The sequence below is a fragment of the Nanorana parkeri genome, unplaced genomic scaffold (genome assembly GCF_000935625.1).
Source record: "Nanorana parkeri isolate BGI_ZX_2015 unplaced genomic scaffold, ASM93562v1 scaffold760, whole genome shotgun sequence".
Taxonomy (NCBI): Eukaryota; Metazoa; Chordata; class Amphibia; order Anura; family Dicroglossidae; genus Nanorana; species Nanorana parkeri.
In genome coordinates, this window is record NW_017307028.1 from 646,905 (window position 1) to 674,229 (window position 27,325).

Genomic DNA, 27,325 nt, shown 5'->3' on the forward strand with positions numbered 1-27,325 from the left:
CTCAGCATGTTCGGCCAACCCGAAGGGCAGAAGGAGTTCGACTCAGCGGATCCAACATCTGGATCGGCTGAGCCGAACCTCCGGCAGGCGACTCGCTGCTGTTTGGTCTATTCTCATAGATGCCGAACAGCAGTGAGTGAAAAGCCGAATGCCGCCGAGCATGGGACCGAGCAGAACAGAAAAAGAGTTAAAAAAGTAGAAAAATAAAAATAGAAAACGATTGTACGGAGCTAGCAATGACAGCTAGCTCCACCAAACAGTTTTCTATTGGTCGGCGGTTCTGCTGCCGTCAAAAAAAAGGGGAAAAAAAGCCTAACTCTCCCGGGCACTCCGGGAGTCTCCCGCTCATGGCCGCCAAGGAGAGAAACACTGCTTTTTCTTTTTTTTTCTTATTCTGACACGGGGCCGTGTCAGAATAGAAAAAAGAAATAAATACATTTTTGGCCATAGGAATGCATTGCCAGATTCTTATTGCTGCTGTCAATCAGTAGTGGACCTGATGGAGGACTGCAGCAGAGGGCGGGTACATTGCTAGTTTTCTATTGGCTATTGCAAATTGAAATAGCCAATAGTAATCTAGCAATGCATTCCTATGGCCAAAAAAATGTTTAATTTTTTTTTCTATTCTGACACGGCTCTGTGTCAGAATAAGAAAAAAAAAGAAAGAAAAAGCAGTGTTTCTGTCCTTGGCGGACAGGAGCGGTAGACTCCCAGAGCGCAAGGGAGAGTTTGCTGTCTGGAGATCAGTGGCCCTGGTTAGCTGGTAACCAGGGACTCTGATTTCTCTGCAAGTGGCCGGAGCCAGCCGTAAGATCACGACTGGCTCCGCCCAGCTGTCAGAAGCAGGCTGTCGGCCGGCCGCTCGGCCAGCTTCGGCTTTCAGCGCGGCTCAGCCGAGCCGAGGCATATGCGTTCGGCCTGACTGAGCCGCTCGGCCAAGTTCGGGAGCTGTACGGGCTATAGTGAATAGCCCGTACAACAGCCCTTCGGTTCTGCTGAACCAAAGCCTGGGGCCGAAGCTAGCCGAAAGATCGGCCGAAGCTATGGCTAGATCCTTCGGCTGCTTCGTGAATAGACCCCTTTGTGTGTTTGTAAATGAGGTAGAATTCAGAGAAAATGCACCTAAGTATAAAAATGATGCCGTTCAGCATGATTTGAATCCACTTTTAGTACAGAAAGGTAGTCATATTATCCATTGCTCCACACTGCTGACTAATCTTGCCAGGAAAAATAAATATAAATAATATTTTTTTAAATGTCTATTATCTAAAAGGATTTTAAACTCAGAGCATACCTAATAATAATGAAAACAGTTCGACGGTGGACCCTGCTCCTAGTCAACCAATGGTCTAATTGCAGAACAGTGGCGCTGCACTCATTTGTAACATTCCCTACATGCTCTTCTGCTACCTGCATTGAAAAACGAAGCTTCAAGCACACGCTGAGTAGATTTTTCCTTCAGCTCAGCTCTTCCTCGCTCTCCTTTGGAAGCACGGGGGAATAAGATGCTTAGGAAATGCAGCAATTAAATGATGCTATTGGCCAGTATCCTTACAGCTGCCAGTAGAGGAAGATTAGAGCTAGACTGGGACTACAATCAGTATGGCATAATAAAGCATTCAAGCAAACATCTGTGTCTACAACAAAAGTTTGCTAAGCTCAGTGGAGTAATAATGCTTAGGTATTGACAGGCCTATTGACTCATTACTGTATGGAAGGCCACGTGCAGATTTTCTGTCCATAAAATGCAGGTAAAGTGCTGGTAGAAGCTTGGAAAGTCTGTTCAAACATGCAGTGCTGTAAGAATATTCTCTCTTTTCCAGTTTTGTGTTTTTTTCTAGCATTATCAATGGTAAAGTGACACTAAACTCAGGGGCTGAACCTTAAAAATGTATTCAAGAAACATAACTATTAACAAAAATGTACCTTTTTTGTGTATCACTCGGCTGTAGATCCTCAAATCATCTCTGAATTGGTGCTGACACTGTCCTACTTTTGTTCTCCATGGTCCCTGTGTGTGCTGTAAAGTAGCCACCACTCCAAGCTCACTCCCATGATGGACTAAAATCTCAATACAAATTAGGTAACTAGCGTACTTGCCGGCGTATAAGACGACTCGGCGTATAAGACGACCCCCTACTTTTTGTGTTTTTGGGCTATACTCGTCGTATAGCCCAAAATAATGTTTAAATGCACCCACTAACATCCATGGCGGTATTCCCGAGTGTGGCTCGGGGTTATTTTTCAGTACCATAAGCGGTAACCCCGAGCCACACTCGGGATTACAGTCTCTTACCTTGTCCACGATCCCCACTGTGTCCTCCGTCTTCCACTGAGTCAATCACGCCAGGCTTTGTATTAATGAATACAGGCTTTGTATTCATTAATACAAAGCCTGCCGTGATTGGCTCAGCGTGGTATACAGTATGTAGCCGAAGCTACATACAGTATACCGCATCCTTCCGTATGTACCCGGCGTATGAGACGACCCCCGATTTTCGGGGGATGTTTTAAGGTCTCAAAACCCGTCTTATACGCCGAAAAATATGGTAAATATAAGATTGCAGTCCATCACAGGAGCGAACTAGGAGCAGTGGCTACTTTACAACACACACAGGAATCATGGGGAACAAAAGTAGCCACCCTCCAGAAGGAAGGACAGTGTCAGCACCAATTCAGAGATGATTTGAGGATCTACAGCTGAGTGAAACTCAAATAAGATACATTTTTGTTAATAGTTAAGGTTCTTGAATGCATTTTGAGGTTTTAACTCCTGAGTTTAGTGTCACTTTAAATCTGATCAGATATTTTGTCAGTTCTTGCAGTATATGAATTGAGACCGAGAGAGATAAATGACTCCAGTATTATTTTATGTCATCTCCTTCCTGTAGAAGATAATAGTGATAGCCACAGAAATGTAATTGCACGTTGGTGACTGGCTGTACCATTTTGCTGCAATGACTGCAATTAAAGCTGAATTCTGTTTTTATTGCTCTTCATGTCCTCAACGGGGAGATCTGACTTCTTTTACTTGCTGTCCTAATGATAGGTAAAGACAAGGACAGAACGTGATGATAACTATCTCTAATGAGAACAGAGAAATTAGAGTGAAACAGGGTTAGATCTTCTGTCAGGTTTTTATAGCTGTCTGCCTATCCCATTTTTTCCTCCTGTATATCTCATTGCTCATCCTAAAGCCACAACAACCTCTATGCAACATATACTGCTAAATGGGACAGCAAGAAGAATAGCAAGGGTCAGGTAAAAGTACCCATAGAGGCTGTTGTAAGTTAATATTGCTCCCTTTGCTCATATTATAACTCTCTAACAGAAATTGGTAGTCGCTCAACTAAGAACACAAAGGAAAGGTGCTAGTCATCTAGGCATAGCTGTAGTGCATTTGTCTACCAGATGTTAATCTGGTGATCTGAGAATCCCTGTTTTGATGCAGGGGAGGGATTCTCGAACACACCCACTGCATTCTCCTTGTTGTCTCTCCCATACCTGGGTAAAAACATGCCAGCACTAAGGATGAGCTCAGATTCAGACCAAACCTGTTTCAAACCTGAGCTCTTCCAAACAAGGCAGTGCCATGGCAATTCCACCCAATCAGCTGTGATACAGGCATTCCCTGCATGTAAACAAAGGGGCAGGATGCTTGTGTTGATCTCCTTTACCTATTATGACCACATAATCATATTATGTAAATGAGATTCAGCAAATATAGGCACGTAACCATGCCTATATTTGAAGCACGTAAGGAGCTTCCTGCCGTGTTCAGGAGGAGCTCCTTCCAGGTTCTGAGGGGCTCATGTTCAAATAAATGGGTCTGAACCTGAGCTCGTGCCTAGTTAGTACAAAGCAGTTTATCACAGCCAGCAATCAGATTTTAGAGTTCTTTGGAATTGTAGAAGCAGGAAACAAAGAAAGAAGGTACATAGCACAGGCTTCAGCAAGTACAGTCCTGATGACCCTTTGATGAGCTACATTAGACCCAACTGCAGCAGATTACAGAGAGCTGAGTTTATGGTAAATGAAGGGAACTTTCTGATTTCAGTACAATTGTAGTGCTAGTTTAGATAACATTAGTAGCTCATTGATTGGTTTTACTGGTTCCCTGCAATTGCCCCTACATTTAGTGTAGATATGGAAGTGGTGAGAATCTTAAAAATCACTGTGAAGAATGTTAGATGAGTATTGTTTAGTGCATGTTATGAATTTATTAAAAATCATGTCATTATCACAATGAGTAGCATTATATTAAAAGAGAACTCCAGAGGCAGATACAAGCACAAAGTTGTTTCTTTGTGGAGTCTTTAATTACTTGCCCAGGGATTCATCATGAAACCTGTGTCGGCATTATCAAGCTCAAAACTACAATCGACCTCTATTAGTTTCCTCTCTAGAATAATTGCCAAGCAGAGGTGTTTTCTTTTAAACTTTAAGTGTGGAATCCACTAAGGTTCAGCTAGTGTTTCATCGGGGCTAGTATAGAACACAGATCTGCTTAGGCAATTGATGTTACCTTAACAGCGGCAATTAATTAGAGGATGCACACAGTTATTACTCCTTCATTATTAAAGTGAAGGATAGACCAGGGTGCAAGAATTAGAGGAAGGAAGAAATTCCATTCCAGAGAGGGGTACATTATATGCAAGCAAAATCTTGTTTACTGCAGCTAAGGTTGCCCATACATTTTGCAATGAAAGTGAACGTTATAATCTATTTGAGTCGTGCTTGCTACAATCAGTACAAAACAAGTAATGAGAGCATGAGATTGTGGGAAGTGATCGTAATCAAACAAAGGAATTTTCTATCATGATGGGAAATCTCTGTATAACCCATAGCATATTATTTCCTACATTATAGTTGAGAAGGAAGCTTTTACAGTGCATGCACCACACCCATCAGTTGGCTAAAGTGAAGAAAAGATAGCAGCAGTTACCATCCACATACAGGTTGTCGGAAGATGGACGGATGTCTTGCTGCCCATTGTTCTTAGTTAGACACCATTCTGTCCTTGGCCAGCCATCTTATCAGTAGACATGTGCACCAGCAAAAAAAAAAAAATTGTTGGTTTCGTTTGATTTTGATTCGGATTTTGCTTTATTTTGTTTTTCGGAATTCGGGTCTGAAAGTCAATTCGTTTCGGAATTCGGACGAAATTCGTTAGCGGAAATCCGTACGAACTTCCGTTTATAATTCGTTCGTTCGTTGCAGCAAAGTGACATTTAAGAGGGAAAAAACGTTTTTTTGTTCTCAAATGTCACTTTGCTGCAACGAAAGTTCGTCCAAAAACGAAAGTTCGTCCAAAAAAACGAATCGGAAATTCGGATTCGTTTGCATTCATTATATCTGTAATTCGGAATTCGGATACATCCGAATCTCCGAAATTTCGACCGAAATACTTATACTTATTAGTGGTGATATTCACAATCACACTTGAGCATGCGTCAATCTATTGAACTTCATGGTGAAACTGCCCTGTAAAATTGTTTTTACATATAAAAAAACTTTATTCCAAAATAAATTCTAAATTAAGGAGAATTTCCAAAAATGGCTGGAAATTGCATCCCTACTTCTCATGCATCCACGTGCAAAAAGAAAAATGTAGTCTTTTTAATTTTTTAACTATACCTGTGAAGCTAATCAGTGTAATCATAATGTGTAAAATAATCATAGGTGTGGTAATGTTTGAAGCAGAATTCTGACTTATTCAAGCCCCCCAAACCCCACCGTCCTTGTAGCCCCGTCCCCACATTAAATTTGGTTTTTTTTTAAATCCCCTTTCACATACCTTTATTTGTGCAGTCTTAAAGTGACACTAAACTCAGGAGTTAAACCTTAAAAATGCAAGTACCTTAATATTAACAAAAATGTATCTTATTTGTGTATCACGCGGCTGTAGAGCCTCAAATCATCTCTGAATTGGTGTTGACACTGTCCTTCCTTCTGGACGTTTACTACTTTTGTTCCCCATGGTCCCTGTGTGTGTTGTACAATAGTCGCCACTCCAAGTTCACTCCCGTGATGGTCTACAATCTCAATGCAAACTAGTAAACAAAACATGAGATTGTAGTCTTGCACAGGAGCGAGCTTAGGTGGTGGCTACTTTACCACACACATGGTCCCTGACCATGGGGAACAAAAGTAGTCACCCTCCAGAAGGAAGGACAGTGTCAGCATGAATTCAGAAATGATTTGAGGATCTACAGCCGAGTGATGAACAAATAAGCTACAATTTTGTTATTAGCTGCGGTACTTGAATGCATTTTTAAGGTTTATCTCCTGAGTTTAATGTCACTTTAATGCTAAATTTATATAATAGATCTCTTTATACGTGCAATCTTCATCCTGTTCCATTACAGGTACCTCTTCTTGGGCTCTAGGTGCGGCAGTGGGTGGTCTTTTCTCCTGGACTCAATGCTGCTTACTTGATAAGTGTTTATTACACCTAATGTTTGATTATTATGTACTTCTAAGTACAGCTAAAGCATATCTAAAAAAAAATTAAAAAAAATTAACATGTTGCAGAAGGTGCCTGCATTATTTTTTTTTCTGGGATTTCCCCCCCCTTATTCTGTTCTGGTAATCCTGCAAATACTTTATAAATAAACAAATCACTGAAGTCTAAGGTACAAGAATTCAATAATTTCTTAACTCAGTAGGTACTACTAATCAAAACGGTTCGATAAGGAAAAGGTTTTATACACTGCCACCTAGGAAATATATAACATTTATCCATTAAAGTCAACATACAAATGCTAAAAATTCTGTAAACAACACACTTTCTATCCCAGAGTGGCTGCAGTCACTCCATCGCTGTATCTATGATCCAAACATGTTTGCCTTTGTTTGTCTTCATTACATTGGAGGTGATGAGATGAGTAGTTTACACATGAAAAACTGTTTTCACTTTTTTGCTCATCTCACAGGAAGTGACAAGGTCACTTATTTATTGGCAAGATCAATAGGCGTTTTCTGTACTTGCTGAAAACGTTCTTAGCCTGAAAAAAAAGGAAGCTAAGATGGCCACCACATCTAAGGACTGTTAAGCTTCAATATATACAATTTTGTTCTTGGGTTTAGTTATAGTTTAAAGTATAAAACATCCCTATTAATTCCTTATTTCTAGGGATGTTGAGATACCAAGTACCGTACTCGGTACAGATACTTTTCCAGATCCAAGACTAGACTAGAGAAAAACTCAAAGGTTAGGAGGCAGCTGTCATTTGTAAGGAGCATTGGCTACGGTTCTCCTGGGATTTGTACATGTTTTGTTTTATTTTTTGATTTGTTATATACAGTATATATTAGGGTTGCACCGCTACCATTTTTTCCAGACCAAGTACAAGTACCAATACTTGTCCAAGTACTCACAGATACAAATACTGATACATTTTTGTGTATTGTCATGTGACAGCTTTTCTAAAACAATACAGACTAATGATTTCAGGACAGTGGTGGAGCGCCAGGGCCCTGTCACAGCTGCCACCACTGCAACCCTGGTAGTTCTCGGGAAAATGCCAGCACTGGTATCTGAACATCCCTAATTATTTTTACACCACTCGAAGGGATTGCTATGAGGTTCACATCAATGAAACAGCAGCCATTTTTACTGCTGGCATGGAAAATTCCAGTTCTCAGCCAACTAAACACTATAATGTCTTATTTTTAGATGTTTCTTAATTCACTGCCAATACTTAGCAGTAAATAACACAGGTAATAAAATCAGAGATATGTCATTTCTAAATGTAAAATGGGGTTGTGAAAAACCTTACAGTGTTCCCTGGTTTAATTTGCATATTAATATATCAATAAAGTTTTATGTCAGAGAATGGATCTTGAAATAACTGATAAATTTGATGGGATCCAGTGAATAAAATGCGCTGAATAAATTCATATAGATAAATGTGCAAAAATCAAGTTGGACTTTTTAGCTTAAAAATGGATGAATAGGATGCCAGGTATTAAAGGAAATATTTATAAGTCATTTAACATGGACTTCCAAAGTTTGAACATAAGGTTGGTGGTAAGACATTTGAATACAATGCCCTAACTTAGTAGGATTTAATATTATGTAATACATGTGTTAGGGTCTAATATATACAGGAATATTGTTACTAGCCAATGTATTGACAGTTTACTGCTTACTGCTGGCAATAATATCCTCTGCCAATGTAGCGTTGATGTTGATGGGTGTTCTAGTCACAATGCTGAGGTTTTCAGCATTCAGGGCAGATTGTACTGATTGAGGGTGTCAGAGGGTTCCTCACAAGTTTGTAATTTGTGGGTGGTGGCAGCTTAGGTGGTAGCATTAGTGTGGGTTGTGATGTCTTTAATTAGGGGAACTCTAGGAGTTCTCAAGATAGTCTGCCAGCATGCTGGTTGAGTTACGAGAACAAGCGGCAGACTTATACATTGCTCATTATTCCAGTGTCCTATGTCCCTGTACTTCCTTGGTACCTATTCTGACTCTGATTGTTGTATTAGCGATTTATCCTTTGCTGAGACCTCTATATCTGGCCTGTATAAGCAGATATAATCACTGCAGACAGTCCTTATCAGATCGCTGAAGTCACAAAATACCTTTTAGATGCTTGAAATGTAAAGTATTCCGCAATAAAGCAGAATGCTTTATCGTTTGCAGCAGGTTACAGCAGACAACAGGGTACAGCAGATGAATGAATAGAATGCATTTGAAGGTCAATGATGATAATGTTTCCAAGCTAGCATGCACATGTGTTTCTGTCATAAGCAGCCATGACACTCGACTAGTTCTTGAACAAGAAGGGGGAAATACATCATAGATGGGAGGGAATTCAGAAGAAAATGCAGTGCAATAACCAAAATGACCACAAGATGTCAGTATAACAATCAGCCATATAACACCAATGAGCAAATGGCCCAAGGAAAATAAACTATATAAATTCTAATTTCACATTAATATGAATATTAACTATGACTATGAATGGTGTGATATTTTACAGCTGTGTAACAGCACAGTACTCCTCAGTCCTGGGACCCCTATATTTATAGTTTTGTCCTCCTCCTCCAGGGCTTTTATAGTTTCACTACCTGAGTCTGGACTCTGGCCTAAATCTACCAGACCGCTTACAGTATATCCACTTCTGACTTTCTGTCAGCCTCTGTACAATTATTGAAATGATCTTCTCCCAGACATCCAGTACTCTCCCCAGCTACCTCTTCAGTAAAACATGGCTTTGACCCTACTGGCCCTTTACCTTTAAGTGTACCTGAGGCCCCCTATGATTATTTCTGACTCAGAACCTTCACAGGGTACTATATTAGAGACTGTATTTTAATGGGTGATTGATAAATCTGACATGCTCCATATTGTTTTCAATCTCAATTTCCATAGTTTGCTCTGCTATGCATCTAGAACAGTGGTTTCCATGGTGGGACTTTTAGGAGTATGGGGAAAAAATATAATAATGGCAGAAAAAGTGACATCAGTGCATCTGCACCAGCAAAGTAAATGGAGCAGTAGGGAGAGTGGGGAGAGAGGGAAAGAAAAAGATAGAAAGGTGGAAAAAGTCTGATGGCAAAACTCAACACAGGACGGGGCAGGTTTACTACTGCTTCAACATTCCATTCATGTCATATCTTATCAGGTAGAGCCTTGCACTATATGGCTGGTAAATCTAAAAAAAGACTATACAATCCAACTGTAATGTGTGTGGCCATTGCTTTGCAAGGTAAAACAGGGCTGATAATATTTCCACCCTGAATTCGATGTATACAACATATATACAAGCTTAGTAACCTATACTTAGCTGTATTTACCTGCTATTATAAATGACTGATACTACATATCAGATGTAAGGGTCAATAAATGACATTCATATTTTGCACTATGAATTGTGTGAACATCCTGCATTTTCTAATGTGATTTTATCCTGAAGATAAAATATTCTCCAAAACAACAAATATTGAAGCCATAGCCAGCAGCCTGGATCTTGGTTTTGAAATCTAATTATTTTTTTTTCTGTCTTTTCCCTCCCCAGCAATTGGAAGGACTCTCATTCCTCGATACTTTAGCACAGTGTTTGAAGGGGGTGTCACTGATCTCTATTACATTCTCAAGCACTCCAAAGAATCCTACCACAACTCATCCATCACCGTGGACTGTGATCAATGTACCATGGTCACTCAGCATGGGAAACCCATGTTCACCAAGGTAATAACAAAGCTGATGTTTTTTTTCCACGTGTTTAAGAGTGATTGATTTTTCTCCTTCCTGCAATAATATAACAGTGCTGCTCTTATCCAATGCACAGGTTTTCATTTTTCGACTGAGTGGCAAGCGTGTTATTTAAAGTATGAATAGTATTTTAGTTTTCTATACAGTCAACATATACTGTAGATATAATTTATTATGTGAATTTGCCTTAGTATGACCATATAAACAGTGGAAGCATCAGGGGTAGAATTGCTACAATGAAGCCTACAAAGCAGTTATGGAGTCTGGTATTAGAAAAGCCTTATGGGGAATTATTCTCATAAGTTCTCACTCCAGATACCTTCTTGCTGGTTTGTTGAATGCCTGCAGTATAGTGTGTACTAGTAGTAGTGGCACTGTCTCTTTTAGCTTCACTGATAAGGGCTTATGCACATGGTCGGATGAACTGGTACAACATAAATACCAGCGTATTTCCCACTCCACCTTCCTTATGGAGCCACAGGTCCTCCTATAGAAGTCAATGCCTACACATATAAATAAGCAAGGTATAGCATTATCATACATTGCTTATTTATATGAGCACACACTTACTGCGAAATTGACATAGATGCATATTTTATTACAAAGATTTTTATATATGCAGAAATATGTGCCTACAGGTTTTAGGGCGATCATGGAGTGGCGCTGTCCAGGCACTGTGGCAAAAGTAGGGGTGGGAAAATGTACTTGAGTGTGGCTTATTCTTGTCACCTTCTGTGAGGTGGCTACTAGACATTTAGTGATTGCCAGGGCTGTAGTCAGCCTGGTTTGATTATAGTGGCATTTATCTGGTTAATTCCAGGTGTCTTGCATTGCCTGTACCCCCTTTGGCGGAGTGGGACTCTGCTATATTGTGGGACAGCCAATGTGAGGCACTGTAAGTGCATGTACAGTACAGCAGCCAATCACTGGGTTTCTCTCAACCAGTGGTGAATGCTGGGATAGGGTACATATACTGGAGGGATTTGCCATGTGCTCTGACTAGTCGGATGCGCCATGGATTAGAGCTGGATGCTGTCCTGCCATCCCCCAGGCTAGATCTGAGGCCCGGGGGTGGGCAGAGGCTGGAGTGTGGAAAGAGTTTCCCTGGGGCCTCCAGTATAGAGGTGGCCTGTGCTGTTGGTCTGAGGAGGAGAACCAGAGAATCTGATGGCTACTGGAGGTGCCTGGAACATAGGGGACCTCTGGAGCATAGCTGGTGTCTCTCCTGCTGAGGATCTATATACATCCCTGCTCATCTGATACTTCAATTGCTATTTGCTGTACTCAAAGTGGATCTACACTGAGATGCTAAAAAGGTCTGGTGATTCTGGAGTCTATCTCTCTTATACCCTGGATGTCTAGGATCCCTATACCCTCTCTCCCCAGTGTGAAGAAGTTTGATAAATGTTATTCAGCTTTGCATTACTGGAGTGGACCTCAGCTTTGTGGGCACTAGAAGAGGGTTGTTAAATGCTAATGGGACGGCTGAAGATCATACCTCTAAACAGACCAGTGATGATGACCCGGGTTATTCCAGCGGCTCCTTGGGGGGTGGGCGCTACATTGTAAACACGCAAAGCAAAAGTGTCCCTGTATACAGATTAACCCCTTCACGACTAACGACGTACAGTGTACGTCGATAGCATCAGGGCTGTTTAAACAGACTCCTGGCGGCAAAACCTCAGTTTGAACTTGTAAAGCCCTTGTCGGCTTTACAATAGAAGCGATTCTGGCGACTCAGCTGTCGCCAGATCGCTTCTATGGTCTAGTGAAGGGCTCCCCCGCCGTGCTTCCAGGGCTCCTTTGCCCCTCCTACGGGCCTGGGACCGGCTTCTCTGGTGTCGGCGGGGAGCTGGGAAGGAGATGGACGAACATCTGTTCGTCGATCCCCTCCCCGTTCTATGTGACCTGGATTGCATCACTTCCGGTCCCATAGCTGTCAGTGCTGTGCTCCTGAAACCCAGCTATAAGCACTTCAATAGCTTATTTGGAGGGTCTTTTGGACCCCCAGCATCACCTTAACCTCTTGCCGTCCGCCTGTAGTAAAAAAACGGACGGACGGCACTGCATAAATAAATCAAAAAAAAAATTGGGGTACTGAAGTTTGTCGCCGTTTCACGGGTGCACACAATTTTTAACCTGGGTATTTTGGGTATCTATTTACTCGTTGTAACCTCATCTTTTATATTTTATTTTTTAAAATGGGTATTGTATCGTGTTTTGGGGAATTTAAGTACATTTTCCCCTAAATGTTGGGGGTTTGATAAAGAGTTGCGCTAATATCGTGCAACATAAAAATTTGCAACTGCCACCATTTTATTCTATACGGTCTTGGATTTCAGAAAATATATAATGTTTGGGGGTTTTAAGTAATATCCAGGCCTAAAATGTAGAATATAACATGGGTGCAAAAAATGAAAAAAAAAGGCCTCAGTCATAAAGGGGTTAAGAACAGATATTGAAAATGACACCCTCTGATTCGCATAAAGAATCAGAGGAGTGCTACTGTACCGTGGCCTTATATACAGAATAAGTATAGATACAGAGAATTACACTCAGTGCACAGAACCAGAAAAGTTCTACTGTACATTGTCTTCATATACAGAACAAGGACAGATATTGAGATTATGCTCAGCATACAGGACAAGTTATTATTGTTGCTTATTAATCTGTATGTATAGGCAGTGCACAGTAGGGCAGCGCCCATTCATACAGAGTAATAACCAGCCATACACTTCTTGAACTGTGAAATTTGAGTGGCCCTGTTGGTGTCGCTCCATTCAGCAAAAGTCGATATTTTGATCAATTTTTGCCAAAGGAGTTGGTCTGAAAATTCTCATCTAAACAGTGACTACAGCCAATCAGCTTTAATCACTGTTTGGGTATTTTCACAAAAGCACACCCATTGCTGTCAGAAAACAATAGCCTGGCAAGGGGGATTCCCCCAACCATGCCGTTTTGTAGGGATGAGGGAATCAAGCGTATGTATGTCCTCATTCAAGTAATAGGGTTGCTTGTAATGTGTGGCAAGCCTTGTGCCCAGCATATAGAACAAGAGAAGTGGTATTACTTAGTTTGTGATATAAATATAAAAAACAGTTGAGTGCTGCACATTTTATTTTTTTGTTTGCCATGAAAGTTCATTTTTCAGAACAAGCTTTTGGAGAGGCATACTCTCTTTATAAGGTCAAAACAGTACTCTATCTAATGAAGATAGTAGATCTCTTGAAAGCTTGTCCTGAAAAATGAACCCTTAGTTGAAACAATTCAAGTATCACTTCCAGTATTCAATGATTTCTTTGTTGCAAAATTATACTAATACAAAGGTAACACAGACAAGAGTCGATAGAACAGCAAAAAAAGGAAAATCGTATCTTCCAGAAATTATTTTAGGCAATATGGATGTGTGGGTTTGAGCAGTGTCATTTTTCTTCTAGAAAACAAAGGATACCGAGCACAAAACATTAATTTAATTTTTCAAGCATTTTATTTCTTTCCGGATACACATAGTACACTGTATCTATCTTAGACAGGCACAAAAGATAGAGCGTGTGCAATGTTGAAAAGTAGAGCTTGATTTTAAAAGCCTGTTTAAAGTAGTATTAAGCTCTCAAACTTTTTTTCAATCATGAATCCAGATGCAACAAATACACATGGCCCAGCAGGGCATTGGTTACTGGGGATGATAAGTCCCTTGGTGGCAGTATATACAACATTTGTGACAGGTCCTCTTTGGAGAAACATCAGGTACCTATGTATGGGCATGGACAGCATATATCTGGCCATTATAGCTTGACCAAAGTTCTCCTTTAAAGTGACACTAAACTCAGGAGTTAAATCTTGGAAATACATTCAAGCAACTTAACTAACAACATACTGTAAATGTATCTTATGTGTGTATCACTCGGCTGTAGATCCTCAAATCATCTTGGAATTCATGCTGACACTGTCCTTCCTTCTGGAGGGGGGCTACTTTTGTTTCCCATGGTTCCTGTGTGTATTGTAAAGTAGTCGCCACTCCAAGCTCAATCCCGCGATGGACTACAATTTCGTGTTTAGTTTACAAATTTATATTGACATTGTAGTCCATCACAGAGTGAGTTTGGAGCGGTGGCTACTTTCCAACACACACAGGGACCATGGGGAACAAAAGTAGCCACCTCTTACAGCCCCCCCCGCCCCCCCCCAAACACTAAGTGGGAAGTATATATGGGTGGTAAGGAGGGAGAAGGTTCCTTGCAATTTCCTTTTGTGTACACTATATCAGAGTAATATAACCCCATGCCGTCCACCCATCGTAAAAATGCAGGCGGACGGCAGATGCTTCCCGGTGGGTGGATGCACATTTACGTGATTTTGTTTTCTGCAAGCAGAATCCTGTTGGGAAGGTAAACAGCAGTTACCAGCTGCTGCATACCTTGGACGATCGCTATATGTTAGCTATTTACCTGACATGAACGTGTCTTTTATATTTTACCAAAAAACTGAGTAATAATAAATGTTTTATAACCTAACGTTTTTTTCCCCAACATTTTTGGTACTTTTTTCATTATGTAGTAAAAAATAAACCCCCCAGTGGGGATTAAATACCACCAAAAGAAAGCTCTATGTGTCCACAAAAAATGGTATAAAATTAATTTCAGTACAGCGTTGCGTGACAGATAAATGTCAGTCAAGGTACCGCAGCGCCGAATACTGAAAAATGGCCTGGCCAGGAAGGGGGTTTAACACCCCGGTCAGCAAGTGGATAAAAGAGGGGCAGCATACTGTATGTGGGTAAAATGTATGAATAATATATCACTCTCTTAGATAGAATTTTTGTATTGTCTTTACATTTTCTTTTCAAGCCTACATGTTCCCTTGTTGCCAATCTTGTTGCCATCTATCCTGTTGGCCATAAGGGGATCCACCCGTAGGCTTTTTATTCTAAAATAATGTATGTGAGTATATAAATGGACATATACATTTTGCATGTGTATTTTTTTTTCATATTGGTCTTGCTCTTTTTGTTTAGCTGTTGGGGATATGTGATATATAACCATGCCCTCACAACTGCCATTTATAGGATTCTAGGATGTGCTGTATGTATAAATGTAATTATATGGTATATATGGAGTTTTTCATGATAAAGAACATATGCCTATAATTCAGATATATAACTGTTTACTGTCCTACACAAATGTACAGACCATACAAGTAATGTTTAACTGCAGTCATCTCACATACTGGTCCTGAAGAAGTGAATAAAATCTGTGAAACACATCAACCTCTGATTGGAAAACCACATAAAATGTTGAAATTAGGAGTGGTCTCCGATATGCTGTGTGTATTTGTGTATCTGTAAAGCTTTAAATATTACATTATGACTTTTAAATATTTTGTATTAACAAAAATTATATTTTTATAAATCTTTTGTATTTTATTAGCTTTCTTGGGTGCTATATTTAAAGCCCTGTTTATTTGCACTAGTTAACTTGTTGGGGGTGACAACATCCTTAGAATTAAAAGAAAAACCTTAACTATGTCCCCCCTTGCTTTGTTTCTAAGTATTCCCGACACTATACTGTATATGCTTAGGCAGAGAATTGAAAATAAGGTTTACCTTCTGAATTATCCACTCAGCTTTTTTAGGTAGACCAAGGGTATCTAGAACAAGAGTGAGCTAGCTGATTTCCCTTCTAATAAGTGCAGGCATTTATCCCTCTCTTACTGAAAGGTATGTTCTAGCAGTGTGCTGGACATGACATGGTCTCAGAAGTTGAAGGTGGTGGTACATCCACTGCCTCAAACAGCTGATCGGGTCCAGAACTTTCACAGGATGGTTGCCTGTATTGCGCATGTGCGGGGAAGCCAGTGGGTCCAGAAAATTCATAGGTGAGGTGCCTGCGGCCATATAACTTAAGAAATAGTTATTTATTTATATTTCTTTTTATTAATATTATTATGTGTTAAGTTATGTGGCCGCAGACGGCTCGCCTGTAAATTATTTTGGACTCAGTGGCTTCACCCCACGCAGTACAGGCAAATAACCTGTGGAAATTCTGGACCACGCTGGAAGTGAGGAGATTAAGGGGGATATGATTTTGATGTACAAAATGTTCAATGGTGATAGCAACATCAGCACTAAACTTTTTATGGTAAAACACCATAATAAACACTAGAGGCCACCCCCTAATATTGGTGGAGAAAAGATTTCAGCACAAGGGGCTTCTTCTCAGTTAGAGCGGTTAGGGTTTGGAACTCGCTGCCGCAAGCAGTGATTTCTGCTGAGAGTGTTGAATCATTCAAAAAGCATTTGGACGATTTCCTCAGAGACCGTAACATTCAGGGGTACAGGTACTCTTAAGAACAAGATCACACAGGGACTCATACACACGCACACACATGCAGAATCACATGCATACACGCAATAGGTTGAACTTGATGGACCTGTGTCTTTATTCAACCTCAAATACTATGTTACCATGGACCAGATCAGCTGTTGCGATCGCGCATTCAGCCGACCCCACCTGCAACTTCTGAGTGACGCAGACCAGATTTCTCACAGGTCCAGGATTCTAAGAGAACACCGTATGTTGCAAATACAGACTTCAAATTGGTATTTACTATGGAAGAGGTATATTTATGGTTACCCTGTGACATGGTAATTCAGGCATGTCATGTTAGAAAATATTTTTTGTCAGCTGGTCTTTTTTTTCACAGAACTTGCTCAGTGTCCCTAGACATACCAGGATAACACATGATCATCTTCATGTTATACTGTATATCTTACAATGCCTTAATGAATTATATATAGCTGCTTTAGGATTTCTGTTTAGTAGGGTATTGCCGGTTAAGAATGTTTTTTTGAGTTAGGTGCCTCTGTCATCTCTTTTACTGCTTTTACTAGCTCAAGGCTTATTACTTCTTTGGGTTACATAGCATAAAAATGTTTTTTATCACAAAGTTGCTCTACCTCTTACACTTTGTTTAGTGGATCTGAAGAGACTATTTGCAATTCATATTTGTTTTCCAGGGGTATACAGTATGTCACAGTTTAATCATATTTTTGTAATAGTGCCAACATTCTTTGCAGTCTTACAGAAGCTTGGCCAGTGAGTTTTGGTAGAATAGCTTGCAATAGTTTATGTTTAAATGGAACCTTTTCACTTGCCCCACAGGAAGAATTTCTCAGTTACAGACACAGTTCTTATGCAGTCTGTGCATGCATGTGTGTGTTTTATGTAGTGTATAGCTCTTCTTCCACCCAGTTTGGTTTTCTCTTTGCAGTTTTTTTTAGCTCTTTCATAACTTTACACACAATAATATGACTATGTTAGATGAAGGTAGATATGATCATGTCATTTGTTCCTATGCGGATACCTCCACTGGCATGGCATGGTTCATTCCAAATGGTAGCCCAACAGAACTTGTGTGGAAGCGTAGAAATAGACAAAAAATGCTATTTGTGAAGATATTGAGGATTCAGGCAGAACTTAAAGCAATAGGGTTAACAACACCCAGTCTCATTCAGTTGTTGCCTAAAGTATATCTGTACTGACCTGTTCCTGATTAAAGTGCCTCTAGCAAGTGAAGAAATGCACTCAGTGATGCCAGCACATCTGAGTTACCACTGTTGATACAGCTGTTGCCTAAAGTATTTCTGTATTCACCTGCTTCTGATTAAAGTGCCTCTTGCATGTGAATAAATGCGTTCAGTGATGCCAGCACATCTGAGTTACCTTCTAGAATGCCCCAGTGCCCCAAAACCCCTACCTCTACCATCTCTGGCACATATCTTATATTGGTTACTCAATCATGGATAGCAGGAGGTGGGAGGGTAAAGCTACATGCTGACTTTCTGATGGTAGGTATATATATATACTGTATATATATATTAGAACCACCTTGGTGCTGTGACTTCTGGATTGCTCTGCAAAGCTACTGAAGAGATGTGGAGGCACCCCTGAGTACATGCACTGCCAATTTTAAAGCAACAAGTACAGAGCCATGCAGATATAATTATCCATAATAGGATAAATAACCAGGGTGAGTATGTGATCTAAATAAACATGTTTTCCTGAATACAGGAACTCTCAATTTACTTGAATCTGTGTGCTGTGTATTCCACCACAGCCAGATCTCAGATAACTTATCATGTGTGGAGTGCATATGTCTGCTTCTTGTATCTGTGCTATACAACTTAATTTTCTCTGCTTCAAGATTACCAATCAGATTCAGGCTTAAAAGGCTGGCCAAAAGTCTGATTGGTACTTGGAAGGAACTCTTTAGTGGTGACATTTTTATACATTAGAATATCTGTGTTGGAGAAACAACAAGGAGCCCACTGTAGGTACGATTAGAAATTCATCTCCTGCACTCTCCCTCACTAGATCTACACTACCCCAACTTCTGGACTGCTTTAGGGGCTGCATCAAAAGTTGCTCTTTGAAGTGCAACTGAAGACCAAACTTTTTTTTTAGTTTTGGATATGATAGAGATGTATTAGAACACATGTCAGGTTTTCATTGCTGTCTCTGCTATCGAGATTATTCCCCTACTTGTCCTAATGACTGTTATCTGTGAAAGTAAAAGAAAATCCCAAATTTGAGTTGTCACCAGAACAGGAATAAATGAGAAATCTTCAAATGCAGACACTAGTTCTGGTGATCCTGCTGACCACCAGGAATTTCCATTTGGAGGGATTTTCTTACACTTCATGTTATGGCTTTTGGACAGTAAGTGAAGGGAAATCTCCCCAGTGGGACACAGATGGACAAAAAAGATCATAGGGTTTATAAACCTGACTTACTCTATCCAAATCTAAAAAATAAATTAAAAAAAAATATGTGGCTTCAGTTCCACTTAAGCCATGATGATTTTCAAAATTTGATAAAAACTGTTAGCTTGCAGCATTGGTTTGCAAAGCCTGGCCCTGAAGAAGGGCTTTTAAGACCCTGAAACAAATTGGCATTTTATGATAATAATAATAATTATTATTATATAGCGTCACCAATTTTCACAGCGCTTTACAAAATGGGGGAGACAGTACAGTTACAATACAATTTCAGTACACTAGGGTTAGGAGGGCCCTGCTCGTCAGAGCTTACAATCTAGTAGGAGGGGCAAGTGATACAAAAGGTAATAATTGTTTAAATTGAGTTAGTGGAAGAAGTCAAAGGGCAGTTCTGTTGAGGTGGGATAGGCTTCCCTGAACAGATGAGTTTTAAAGGATAAAGTTCTGAAGGCAAGCATGGGAGGAGGTGATAAAAGAGCTAGAGAGCAGGAGGTCTTAGGAGGAGCGAAGGTGGGAGGGAACAAGTAGAAGAGGAAATATTATAAGCTCAGTTTTGGTCAGATTGAGTTTGAGGTAGTGGTGTGACATCAATGCTAATATGTCAGTGAGTAGATTAGTGGTACGTGCAGAGACAGAAGGGGTGAGCTGAGGAGTGGAGAGATAGATTTGGGTGTCATCAGCATAAAGATGGTATTGGAAGCCATGGGGGGCTATCAAATGACCCAGTGAAGAGGTGTAGATGGAAAATAGAAGGGGCCCAAGGATAGAACCTTTGGGGACTCGCACGGAAAAAGGAAGAGAAGAGGAGGCGGTAGAATTGTAGGTGACACTCAAGGTGCGCTAAAATAGGTAGGAGGTGAACCTCCTATATCAATATTTGAGGAATAATAAAATAAAATGTAAATTTGCAATAACAAATGCAGACATTTACGCTCTCACATATAGAATCTCCTGCATTATAAACAGGTAAAGAAAAGGGATTCCCGGATCACCAAATTACCTACAAAAAACAGTGAGGTAGGTTAGTGCACCACAGATATGGGTGGATGAGAAACTGAAGCAGTAAGACGCTAGGCTGTGTTCATTATATGCATTTCAATTTTTGTAGGAGAGTACCTTTAAAAAAAAGAATACTGAAAGCTGCTGACAGGTATAAAGTGAAGGCCAGATCATACTATTTCTGTTCTCTGAAATCTCCACTAAATGTGGACATTGGTAACTACAGATCACCATTCATTTTATTGTGAGTCCACACAACCTGAAAGGAAGAAAGTTTTACTTTATTCAAGCCTTGATGAAGAGGGGATTGTGTAAACCCCCAAAATGCATCGGCTGTTTCACCATACTGACCTTTTCAAACAAACTATTGTTTTGGACTCAAATAGTGGTGGTGTTCCCGTTTGTCCTTTTTCCATTCAAATCTACCTTGGACCCCCCCCTGTCTAACATGGGGTGTCCCTATCTATGAGGGAGCAGTCTCTCAAGAACGTCCTGAGAATCCCAAATAACAGATTCATTTAAAATGTGGGTCTCCTAAAGCAGCAAGGATCAAACGCCTCTTTTCCGCTACACTGTTATAAAGTGAAGGAACCTTGAGGTGTACATACCTGCAGCAGCTTTTTGCATTGACTGCTTAGATCGAATGTTGGATGTTCTAATCAGTCGAAGCTCTGACACTATTGTAAACACATTCCTTTTGGTCCATCACTATGATCTGCTGCCTCACTGACCAATAGGTATGTGTGGAAGGCTGGTAATCTTCACCACTCTATGAAAATCCCGAAGCTTTGTCCAATGATACCACTTGGCAAGGGAACAAAGCAGAGGATACTTAAAGTGACACTGAACTCAGGAGTTAATGCATATAAGAACCTTCATTTCTGAATTCATGCTGACACTGTCCTTCCTTCTGGAGGGTGGCTACTTTTGTTCCCCATGGTCCCTGTGTGTGTTGTAAAGTAGCCACCACTCCAAGCTCACTCCTGTGATGGACTATAATCTCCATAAAAATTCATAAACTAAATGTGAGATTGTAGTCCATCACAGGAGGGAGCTTGGACTGGTGGCTACTTTACAACACACACAGGGACCAGGGAGAACAAAAGTAGCCACCCTCCAGAAGGAAGGACAGTGTCAGCACCAATTCAGAGATGATTTGAGGATCTACAGCCGAGTGATACACAAATAAGATACATTTTTGTTATTAGTTAAGGTTCTTGAATGTATTTTTAGGTTTTAGGCTCTTTAACCTGAGTAGCAACCCATGGGCCAATGGGGAAAACACACAGCTGAAAGAAAAAGCAAGGCTTGCTCATCTACTTACGGTGGTCCTTTATGTATGCCAGCCAGAAGGAACACTTAGACACACAGACATGAAGTGTTACATGGCACTCATGTCTAAAGCTGGCCTTACACCTATAGATTTTCTGCAGATTTTCTATGTTCAGATGGAAAACCTCCAACAGATGCCTATATCTACGCTAAACTGTGTGGATGGAGGAATCTCCCACTGGGCCAAGCTTCAGTATCTTGTTAGTCGGCCCCACTGGCTCTCAAAATACCTGAACAATCCCTGCATCCAATCAGATTGTTCAGGTATTTTGACAGCCACCAGGGCTGACTAGCAAGATACTGAAGCTTGGTCCAGCGGGAGATTTCTCCATCCACACAGTTCAGCGTAGATGGATGAATCTGTTGCACTTTTTTCCATCTGACCATAGAAAATCTAGAGATAATCTACAGGTGTATGGCCAGCTTAAGACCCACCTCTATATTTTGCATGTCACTAGGGATGCTGAAAGCTACCTTTACTCATCAAGCCTTATGCGAAATATGGGTACAGTAAGTAGAAATGCCAGTGCATGTCATTAGGGGTGCTGAAAGCTGCCTTGCCTCACCAAGGCTTATGTGAAATATGGGTACAGTAAGTAGAAATGCCAGTTTGTATGCTGTACATGCAACAGTGTTGGACGTGACAAACAAGGTCCACCATCACAAGGGTTTACCATATGACCAGCACTAATACATATTGCCCAAAATTGGCCTTATGTATTTCAGAACAATAATAATGTAACTGATTGAATGGATTTGTTTCATGATCTTCAAATCTTTAAAGGCCACTAAAATATCCTTTTAAGTTTACTTTGTTTCAAACATGTTGCTGGGACCCACTTAGTAGCGGGGTCTTCTAATGGCCAATGACAGGTTTTACAATGCATAATGGTTTTGAGGCTGTTAGGTATTAGCGGCACAATCATCTGGATTGTATATACATCATACGTATCACTATAGAGACGCTGCATGGTTACATGACTGTCAAGGGTTAACCTCCTATTGGTTCAGTAAAGAAATGTTCTTTTTTTTTTTTTCTTCTTTTTCCTGGTCTAGTCTGGAGGGAGCACGTGATCCTCTGAATGACTGCCAGCCTCTTTCTTGTTGATCCTCCTGAGACCATCTGTGCTGGGGGCATTGATTAGAGTGTGTCTGCTGGGATTACATCTTTTCTGTTGCCATGCCAACTAATCAGCTGATTTTCGGTCGCCATGGTAACAAAATGTCAGAGCTCAGAGTACGGTAACATGAATTCAGCAGAACACCAAATATTTTCTTAATTGGAGACTCTTTTTCTTTTCTTCTTTTTTTTTTTTTTGGGGGGGGGGGGGAATAGGGACTGTGGTTTTTTTTTCGATCAGGAGGGCTACCTTAAATAAAAAATCCACCTTAAACGTGGGTATTAAACATCGGTACAAAATAATTTCTCTTTTAGCTAAAATATAACAGAACTCAGTGCTTCACTTGCAAACTACAGCAGGCAGTTTATTCTCTGTCTGGGATTTAGGGTATGCATTTTCTTTTTCTATTCCTTTAAGCGTTTTATTTATTTTTTTACCCTTTTTTTTTCGTGGGCATAAAAATAACGACGTCCCTTAGGTGCTGCATTTTTACAGCTATACAGGAGTTTTGTTTCTATAGGTCTCAAAGGTTCTTATTATACAAATAGATTTTAGTCAGAGTGGGACATTGACCCCTGATCTCTGCACAGCGTGCTCCCAGGACGCTGTCAAATGTTGAATTTGTGTGGTAAACCTTGAAAATTAATCAGCTTCGCACATAGGTGAACGCGGCTTTCCCTTGTTCAGTCAGACCGGCAAACAGCTGACGCAGGCTTATGTTGCATAAAGGAGATACAATAGGTCTCGATTTTACGATGGTAACAGACAAGTTAATAACATTCCCAAATATGTATGTAAAATACTTGTAAGGTTAAAAAACAAAACAAAACAGAAAATTGACACTGGATCTCATCTATGAAAGTGTCGGAGTGAAACATTCTTTCAGTCTGTGATGCCCCACAGAAACCAATTAGATTCTCTTGCTGCAGTTTTGGAGAATGAAAGGGAGAATTTGATTGGTTGCTTAGGGGCAACACAGATTATTTTCCCTTCAGACAGTTTCATAAATAAGGTCCATTTCACCTAACTTAATTGAGTTTATTATTTTCTGTCATTGGTTGTTTTAGGCTAAAGAAGGCTAACCGGTTGCAGTTTGCGGTATTTATATAAAACAGTCTTTCTAAAACCGGGTTGCCTGGAACTGTAGGGTTCCACCAGTGGTTGCTAGAAGTGCCCTGAGCAGTGAACGAGGGAAAATGTAACTTCTGCCAGATAGGGTCTGCACTTCCTGCACAGACTTCCACTTGGCAGAGCCAATGGCATGGGAGCTCATTAGCAAGTCCTTTCATCTCCCAGGTATATACCCACTAATCTTAATAGCTGTCTGTAAGAATGACATCTATCTCTTAGGCTTCCAGTGTAATGGGGCATTATTGCCACTGACCACCACTGTAAGGGAGCACTACACTGACCACCAATGTAAAGGGGCAAATTTTCTAACAACCATAAATGGAAAGTGGCACTTCGACACTGACCACCAATGTAAAAGGAACACTTCTTTACTGACCACCTAAGTAAAAGGACACTTATCCACGGACCATCAATGTAAAGGGAGAACTTCACTGACCAATGTGAAGGATCAATTTTTTAATAACCATTATTGTAAAGTAGCACCTCTACACTGATCACCAATATAAAGGGAGCACTTCTTCACTGGCCACCAATGTAGAGGAAACAATTCTCCACTGACTGCCATTGTGAAAGGATGCTTCTCCACTGACCGCCAGTGTAAAAGGCCATTTTACCACTGACCGGCAGGGGTACCTTGAGAAGCTATCTCAAGTGTTCATCCATAGTAAAATGGTATAAACAGAGAGACAGCTAGGTATAGAAATTATGTCCTCCTATAATAACATCTTTATGTCCATTATCTCACATTGGGAAGCCCTATATAACTCTACACCTAATGGAATTAAGTTACTTGTTCTACAGTAATAAGTGAATGATGTCAGCATTCTCTCTGCTAAACAATACTTATGTAAGCTGTGTATGGTGGTCATTGGCCTTAACATACCCATTATTTAAAACTCCATACAAACAGCTAAAAACACAATTTGTATAGCTCCTGTATGACAGTCTAAACAAGCCTCAAATGTAGTTACTATGTCATGCACAAGCCTCATAAAGTAAACGTAAAATTTCCTTTACCTACCCTGAATGGGCCAAATTCTCCTTCATTTGTGTCTCACATGCTCTCCCTCCCAGACACTGCAGCTCACAGTGAGAATGTTTCAGCAACAGGGGCAGTGATCTCAATTCAGAAACCAGTGGACAGGACTTGGTGTATCCAAGTGTTGATTGACCATCTACAGGCTTGTGAATCAGCAGTGAAAATGCTGACAGTCACACAACCTGCAACATGTTTTCATCACATTGTAGTGGAAGCAGACAGAACCTGCATGAGAGTGGCAACTCTGCTCTGAATTCAGTAGAAGTGCAGCATCTTTGCCACCGCATCACAGGAATCACCCCTGATTTGCATATTTGTTGCAGGTATGTTCCCTTATAAGTATTAAAGCTATTAAAGTGACATTAAAGTAAAACATCTTGCGCCTGCCCCAAGATGCTTTGCGGCCGCCCAAGAATTTTCACCTTTTCGGACGGGAACGTGCAGGGAAGACACAAGTAAATATTAACCCTTTTCAAAGAGGTTGGTTTTTTTTAACACTTTTTGCATATATCTACTGCTCGCTAGCAGTAGATATTTGCAAAAAAAAACTGGAGGGTTTAATAAACCTTTAAGTCAGTGGTTCTCAACTCGTGGGTCGCGACCCAAAAGTGGGTTGCGACACCCTCTGCAGTGAGTCGCGGCGTCATGTCTGCATAAATCATGACAGGTAGGCAATTTGTAATTTCTGGAGGAGATGTCAGCAATGGCAGTCCCTATATTTTCTTCTCATCTGTATTGGCCAAGTGTTTTCTTTGTAACTTGATTGTAAATATGCAAGGTCCTCTTCAAAGGTTAAATGTTACTCATTTCCAGGTGACTTTAAAGAGAAAGTGTCACCAGATTAATACACTGTTCAAAGCTCATGCCTGTCTACTGGGTGAGCAGATAAGTGTGTCTCACCTAACAGGGGAGATTTGGATATGCTGTATTTCAGGGTTTGGGGGGTGCTTGGGGAATTGCTTGGTTGGGTCTGGCCTTAGTACTGAACCTGAAATATGCATGCAAACAGTGAAGTCAAAATCCTGCAGATTTTTTACCGGGTCAGTGACCCAAAAAGTGACAAGCCACCCTTGGGCAGCAGCGTTATCAACCCATGGAGAGGGTAGTGTTTGGTGTAATGGCTGATCTAGATGGATTTTACATAGATGACTCACAAATTAAAAGCCAACATCTTTAAGCAGTCATAGAAACATCTTTTTTCTTATGGAAAATATATTTTCAGTGAATGAATAAAAACATTGTAAGCACTTCTGTCAGTGTTCAGTGCTTTGTCCAAACCCTCTTACTGACACTTCTGCTGGACAGCTTGGCCTGTTAAAGGAAGCTGAAAATAACAGACTTACTAGCTGGATTAACAAGTAATAAAACTATGTAACAGAGGGACTCGGAAAGACAACAAAAAAAAAAACTGCTGTGGCCATGTTATTGACAGATTGCATCATATACAGTACTGTGCAAATGTTTTAGGCTGGAGTGAAAAAATGCCGTAAAGTAAGAATGCTTTCAGAAATAAAAGTGTTATTGGTTTATTTGTATCAATTAACAAAATGGAAAGTAAATGAACAGAAGAGAAATCCAAATGAAATCAATATTTGGTGTGACCACCCTTTGCCTTCAAAACAGCATCAATTCTTCTAGGTACACTTGCACACAGTGTTTGAAGGAACTCGGCAGGTAAGTTGTTCCAAACGTCTTGGAGAACTAAGCACAGATCTTCTGTGGATGTCGGCTGCCTCAAATCCTTCTGTCTCTTCATGTACAGTAATCCCAGACAGACTCCATGATGTTGAGATCAGGGGGGGCGAAACCATGACTTCCATGGCTCCTTGTTCTTCTTTACGCTGAAGATAGTTAGTTCTTAATGACATTGGCTTTATTTTTTGGGTCGTTGTCCTGCTGCAGAATAAATTTGGGGCCAATCACACGCCTTCCCAATGGTATGGCATGATGGATAAGTATCTGCTTGTATTTCTCAGCATTGAGGACACCATTGATTCTGGCCAAATCTCCAACTCCATTGGCAGAAATGCGGCCCCAGACTTTACAAGGAACCTCCACCATGCTTCACGTTTGCTGCAGACACTCATTAATGTACCGCTCTCCAGCCCTTCAGCGAACAAACTGCCTCCTGCTACAGCCAAATATTTCACATTTTGACTCATTAGTCCAGAGCACACGGCTGCCATTTTTCTACACCCCAGTTCCGATATTTTCATGCATAGTTGAGTCACTTAGCCTTGTTGTCACATCAGACGTATGGCGCTTTGGCCACAAGCCCACAGAAAAAAGGAATTGATTCTGTTTAGAAGCAAAGGGTGGTCACACCAAATATTGATTTGATTTGGATTTCTCTTCTGTTAATTTACTTTTCAAAAAATAAACTAATAACACTTCTATTTCTAAAAGAATATTTACTTGACAGCATTTTTTTCACACCTGGCTGAAACTTTTGTACAGTACTGTATGCCATTTTTCATAATGCCTATAGTTCCACTTTAATCAGATCAGCATGACAGCCAGGCAACTAGCATTGTTATAAGCAAAGATTGACATTGGCAGCCTCCATATTTCTCACAGAACAGGATTTATTTAAGGAACAATGCCATGCAAATACAAATCTGATGTATTTACTAAATGGTAGCAGCTCCTGAGGAATCTATAATGATTCGGGGTGTCCTTGTTTATGTTTACATTATATATAT

General features: G+C 40.5%; 1 protein-coding gene across 5 annotated transcripts in view; it reads left to right on the forward strand.

The window, feature by feature from the left end:
* LDB2 (LIM domain binding 2) overlaps window positions 1-27,325 on the forward strand; it is a 273,961-nt gene that overhangs the window by 172,345 nt on the left and 74,291 nt on the right. For all 5 annotated transcript variants that reach the window (XM_018564570.1, XM_018564568.1, XM_018564571.1 and 2 more), the window contains exon 3: window positions 10,029-10,201. In XM_018564570.1, coding sequence (XP_018420072.1) covers window positions 10,029-10,201 — 173 coding nt within the window. The remainder of the gene's footprint in view (window positions 1-10,028; window positions 10,202-27,325) is intronic.